Raw genomic sequence first — 5835 nt, 5'->3', positions numbered from 1 at the left:
CCAGAGGAGAATTTCACTTGCTCGCGCTTTCGCCACGCACCGGCAAGCTGTCAAGTAGAGTTTTATCATTTTTTGAGATTAGAGACTTTCAGCGTAGTTGAGACGTACTAGCGTAAACGCATACCTGTTACCCGGACACCTGCTGAGCGAGCGGGGTGGTAGGAGCGCGGCCAGGCCGCGGAACTGCGCGTGCCGCTGTCCGGGTAACCGGTATATGTCCACGCTAGTATGTCTAAACTATGCTTATGGTGTGTATTGACGCAGGTGCGTCATGATTTCCGTTCTACTCGCAATAACGTCATTTGATCTGGTTATTAAAAATCGTATTAGATTATATTCCAGTAAGCAACTCCTGAAACTTGTTGGGTGGCATATCCTTGTGCGCTTAAAAACCAAACAAAATCATTTGTTAGTGTGAAAATTTATAGCATGTAGCCTTTAAATCGCGGCGAGATATGCTACTGTAGGTCAAATAGTGCACACGATCCAGAAACAAGAACTAAAAATGTTTATTTTACGGCAACTCTTGCATCGACAAGGCATAAAGAGCACACACAAAGGGAGAGGAATGTTAGCATCACATGTATGTACCTGTGCCTCACTGGAACTATTCAGCGTAACGGAATCTTGTGAGGTGATCAGCCAGTCTTGGCCTGAATTAGCAGAGCAAATGGAGAGTACGAGTAGTTATTACTGGCCGGCGCGTTGACATTCACATCGCAGACTGGCTATCACGAACCCTTCTTGTGTGCGAACAGCCAGTTTGGTCTTCGATCGGCTGACCCCGATTAAATATCCACATTGTGACACGCTTTTAGTGCGATTAAGCTCAGACGGAGTCAACACTGCCTGTAGACCAGACCAGAGAGCTTTACCACACATTGAGCTAGCTCAAATATCCTGCATTAGAAATAGTAATGATTCTGATAAATGCTCCCCCAAATGCTAAAGTCTTTGCGGTAGGTAATACGGAACGAAAGTGGCTAAGTAAGACAACTATTTGGGCCGAGTAATTACGACAGATCCAAATGAGGAGAGTGAAATGAACGGAATAATGAGAATTAGATATAGTGTATTTGGTTGCCACTTCCAAGTTTTGAACACCAGCTGGTAGATTTATAAAGGTTTGCTGTGGTTTATAAGGGTTTAACGTCCCAAAGCGACTCAGGCTATGAGAGACGCCGCAGTGAAGGGCTCCGGAAATTTCGACCACCTGGGGTTCTTTAACGTGCACTGACATCGCACAGCACGGGGGCCTCTTGAATTTCGCCTCCATCGAAATTCGACAGCCGCGGCCGGGATCGAACCCGCGTCTTTCGGGCCAGCAGCCGAGCGCCATAACCACTCAGCCACCGCGGCGGCAGATTTATAAAGAAAAATATGATTTGTGCGCAATTAACGTAAGTAAACTAGGATTTCTGGAAGTCTAAGGAACATAAAGCTGCGCACACTTATCCTGGTTCATAGAACAAACCAATAGCGAAATTCAAAATCACTTTGTCACGTGCCTATCTAGCAGACCATCAGTTTAAATTTTTTATTACGTAGAGCTAATAAGTTGTAGAGATCTTAAAGCGGACGGCTGGTATCTTCGGCGGTTGAGATTCATTTGACTAATGTGCTGAGAGAGGCGAGTTTGTGCCACAATGTAATCATTTGATATACCATTTCTTCCATAAACAAAATATTTGGAGTTTCACAGCGTTTATGTGTAATACTATGGTCGCTAGAAATACTTCTAGGGGCCATAATAATACGGCGGGCATTACAGGGTGGATATGATATCAGTGAACGGCCATTTCGCAATTAACCTCAATCGCATATAAGCGAATCCAAGGAGCCGTAAAGCGCGCGAGAAAACGCTGTTTTAGTAATGACGGCTCACCGTGGAAAGCGACTTCCCTCGTGGGTAAATGCACGCGGTTTTCAGCCCTCAGTTCTCGGGTCAGGCGACAGATGGCGACACAAGCTACAAAAGCTTCGCGTTCGCGAACTCGCGCAGCGCGCCGCGTCCTAGGCAGCGCGCGAGCGCGAAGGAAGAGCGCGTAAACGCGGCAGTAGGAACTCTCCTCTCTCACTTCAGCCTTCGGCCAATGAGAGCGCGAGTCGAGTGTGACGTCGTGCGGCTCGTTTCTAGTTTTACGTGCGCCCCTTCGGCAGGTACAAGCAGAACTCGCACAGCCTGCACCTCTGGCGTGGGCCACAAGCCAAGTGGAACGGAGAGCGGCGCGGTGTTCGGCGTCTCTCTCGCACGCCCGTTTGTGTTTGTGCCAGTTCGCTACGGAGAGCGCGCGCGCGCGCTAGCCACAGAGCCGGTTTCCTCTGTTACCTCGGCTGCCACAGGCAGCAAGGGAAGTTCGCCTCCATCTCTGGATTCGCACCGTCTGGGTCGTCGCACCGCCGGACCGTTTCGCCGCCGCTCCACGGGGACTATCTCCCAAAGGATTTGCGTTGACTCGTGTTTCGGCTGCTCCTTCCTCGACAGTGCGTCGGCGGCAACCCACGAATACGAGGGGAGGCCGCAGGTGGTCTTCGGTGGCAGCACGCGCAGGCAGCTTTTGCTGCCGCAGTCGTCGACTTGTGTGGGGCGCGTCGGGGGGGAACGCTCGCTCTCTCAGCAAGGCGAGACAAGTGGCTATTTCTGCGGCGCCAGCGCGTGAAGCCGCGCGCGTTTCCTAGTGGGGACGCGTTTCTCCGGAGCCGCCCCAGGACGTGTATTGTGTATCGCTCGAAGCAGTGATAATCGTCTGCCTGCAGCAACCTGTGCTGCGAGTGAGGCCACAATGTCTTCGTCGTGGCCTCCCATGTTCAACAAGTTCTGGAACAAAAAGTCCGTCACTATCACCGAGTACGACCCGACGTACAAGGTGGTCTACCTGGGCAATGTGCTCACCCCTTGGGCCAAAGGAGAGGGCTGCGTGGACAAGCCTCTGGCCACCCTCTGGAAGAACTACTGCACCAACGTCAAGCAGGACATCCACATGAAGCTGACCGTGTGCAACTCGGGCCTCAAAGCAGTCACCAAAGAGCACGGCCTCACGGAGTACTGGGCCAGCCGCATTACTCACTGCACCTCGGTGCCCACCCACCCGAAGATCTTCTGCTGGATCTACAGGCACGAAGGGCGCAAAATGAAGCAGGAGTTGCGCTGCCACGCCGTCCTGTGTTCGAAGGAGGAGGTGGCCCGCCAGATGACCACGCAGCTCAACCACAAGCTGGCCGCAGCGCTCCAGGAATTCAAGCGCGAGAAGCTGAGCCGGCAGAAGGCGAGGCTTTCGCTGGGCAGCATCTACGAGCAGCCCGCGATGCCCCGCAGGAAGCAGCTCCTGAGCACCGGGTCGAGCAACTTCAGGGCGCCGCTCGAGAGGTCACGGAGCGCGCCTAAGCTCACGTCCATCGAGGAAGACGAAGAGGACGAGGACTTTGGCGACGAAGACGAGGAATTCATCACCACCGGCTCGGAGCACGAATCCACCTCGGATGTGGTGACGGACGCCGACTTGGACTCGTTGTCGGATCACTTCATGCTGGGTGTTGGTGTTCGTGAGACAGACTCTGTGGACTCGGACTCTGTGGAAGACATGCCCAACCCTCAACTGCGCAGGCGACCTTTGAACTCTATCGATGAGACCGTGGACGAGGAATCGGATAACGTGTCGGACGAGTCGGGATACTCGGAAGAGAAGATTTGAGGGCGATTGTTCCACCTCTAAAAATTGTACAGTGCTGGAGAGTTGGATCAGAATCCCACCCCCCTCCTCAGGAACTTGTAAATAGCGTTGTTATCGTTACTGTCGTTTCGTTGTCCCCGTAGATCGAGGCTCTGGACCAGTGCGCGTGCCTTGTCCGTCTGCGTGCGTGCGTGCATGTTGTGTGAGTGTTTGTGTAGCCGTCCCGGGTCGTAAAAAATACAAAGGTACAGCGAAAACCAGCCCCACCTCGCGGCACCAATTATTTTGTAAGTACACAAACCTGAAGAGGCAATGACATTTGTTCTCTCGCAGAGTTCTGCCGAAGGCTGTCTCGCTTTCTGTGCATGTGTCGCATTAAATAGTGCCCCGCCCTTTGAGAGGTCACCCGCTTTGCTTTAGCGATTGACGAATCTCGCAACAGTATTTGAAGCTCTGTTAAAGAGTTCAGCATAAGTTCCTCCTCTTGTTGGCGCGCTCTGTGCGCTTCCTCAAGATTCTCACATGGCTGATTTCGGGAAAGACCGACGCAACAGCGCGAGCGCAAGAACAAACTGTGTGTGTTTTGTGTCGTGTTTATTTTATTTTGCCAGTCGGGGACGCCGACTAGGAAGTCATCCCATATGCGGGAACTGTACAGGAAGAAAGAAGTGACGATAATTAAAGACATGGATGTTTGTTCATGGCGTACATGATCTCGTTGCCTTCATTTTCTGTGCGCTTGCCACGGCTGCTTGGCTTGGATGTTTGTCGGAACCGTGTCGGTTCACGCCCATGACAAGCGTAAATCTTGAGACTTCATCTCGGCAATGCTAAGTGCGAGGCTGCTTGCTGCTCGTGATACGTGTTCTCTGTACACTGAAAAGAGCGGAAGAAGCAAAGCTTGTCTCTAGAACCTTCGTTACTGTTCTACTCTGTTGTCTGTATTGCACGCATAGATTGTCACCCGATGTAAGCGTGTCGCAATTGCTTCGTTACGTTATCTCCTACAAAACGACAGTTAACAAAGAATGCCAGGCAAGCACGTATGCCTCGCAGTATCAGTATTATTTGCTCCTGGGCCCTGCCACTGGAGAGGTTTGATGTTGACATGGACCCATGATTGCCGTTATCGGTCAAATGTCGGCCAGCTTCGGTATCTGGTCGGCCTTCTAGCTATCACTGTGCTGCGCATTTGGTCCAATTCTTTTCCTGGACATGCTCCTCCTTTTTTCTTGAACGTTGAGTTGTTGCGTTAAACTGGGTGCAATATAAAACAAGTTACATTACCCTGTAAAACAATTAATCCGGGCTGAAATTGTTGGGATCGCGAAAACACACTTTTGCTTCACTATTACTACCTGGCTTATTCCTGCGAAGTTGCAGTTTCTGCATATGTGCTACCAATTTCGTGCTCATATCGCGCCTTAGTCTAAAATCTAACCTAAATGGATAGCTTTTAATTGGCTGCAGAACAGAGTGCGAGAAATAACTTGAGTTAATAACATAACAAAATAACAGCAGCGTACGAGAAATTTAGTCGCGCAAACTTGGATTCAGCGTCACTTTTGTGCGCGCCAGTGGACTATGCGCGAGAAAGCACACCTTGCTTCGTCTGAGTCTATCATGCGCCCATTGTGTGAGCGCCTGATAAGCGTTATCAGAAGTACCTTCAGCCAGCACACTGCCACTTGAGGACAAAATTGTTCTCCGTTGTGAACGTGGTTGACTGGCACGAGTGATCCGTACACAGCAAACACAACTTCCGCGTTGCGCGACATCTTCAAAAGCGAATGTTCTTCAGCTTGCCCTGTGTGACATAAATCGCAGGTTACTGACTTCCACATCGGCAGCGAAGAAAGATGAAGTGTGCTGGGCAGTCCAATCTACAATGAAACTACATGCCCAAACCTGCGTTTGCATACTCAAGATCGGTCCCTAGTGAAATATTTTCGGGGTAAAATCAAGGAACTCGGGATTCATTCGCAAAAATTTTCTCACTTCAGCACATTTCACGATAGAACAGCTTGTTCCCTGCTCACCGTAGTGACGCAGTTGTCGTCTAATATAGGCTAATGCGATTGGCCAGTCCCAGCGTACCTTACTTCACAGGAGTTCTGTGAACACGACAGCTTGCTGCTCTGAAATTGGTCGTTCAGTGCCCAAC

The 5835-nt window shown here is 50.8% G+C and overlaps 1 protein-coding gene across 1 annotated transcript; it reads left to right on the top strand.

Annotated features, from left to right (window-relative positions):
* The first annotated feature begins 1941 nt into the window (after window positions 1-1941).
* On the top strand, window positions 1942-4398 carry LOC144125906 (protein FAM43A). The gene has a single exon (XM_077659711.1). The coding sequence runs from the start codon at window positions 2784-2786 to the stop codon at window positions 3690-3692; it is 909 nt and encodes a 302-aa protein (XP_077515837.1). The 5' UTR covers window positions 1942-2783; the 3' UTR covers window positions 3693-4398.
* The last annotated feature ends 1437 nt before the right edge of the window (window positions 4399-5835 follow it).

Source organism: Amblyomma americanum, chromosome 3 (assembly GCF_052857255.1).
Source record: "Amblyomma americanum isolate KBUSLIRL-KWMA chromosome 3, ASM5285725v1, whole genome shotgun sequence".
Taxonomy (NCBI): Eukaryota; Metazoa; Arthropoda; class Arachnida; order Ixodida; family Ixodidae; genus Amblyomma; species Amblyomma americanum.
The sequence above is the reverse complement of the archived record's forward strand: the minus strand, read 5'-3'. Positions and strand labels throughout refer to the sequence as shown.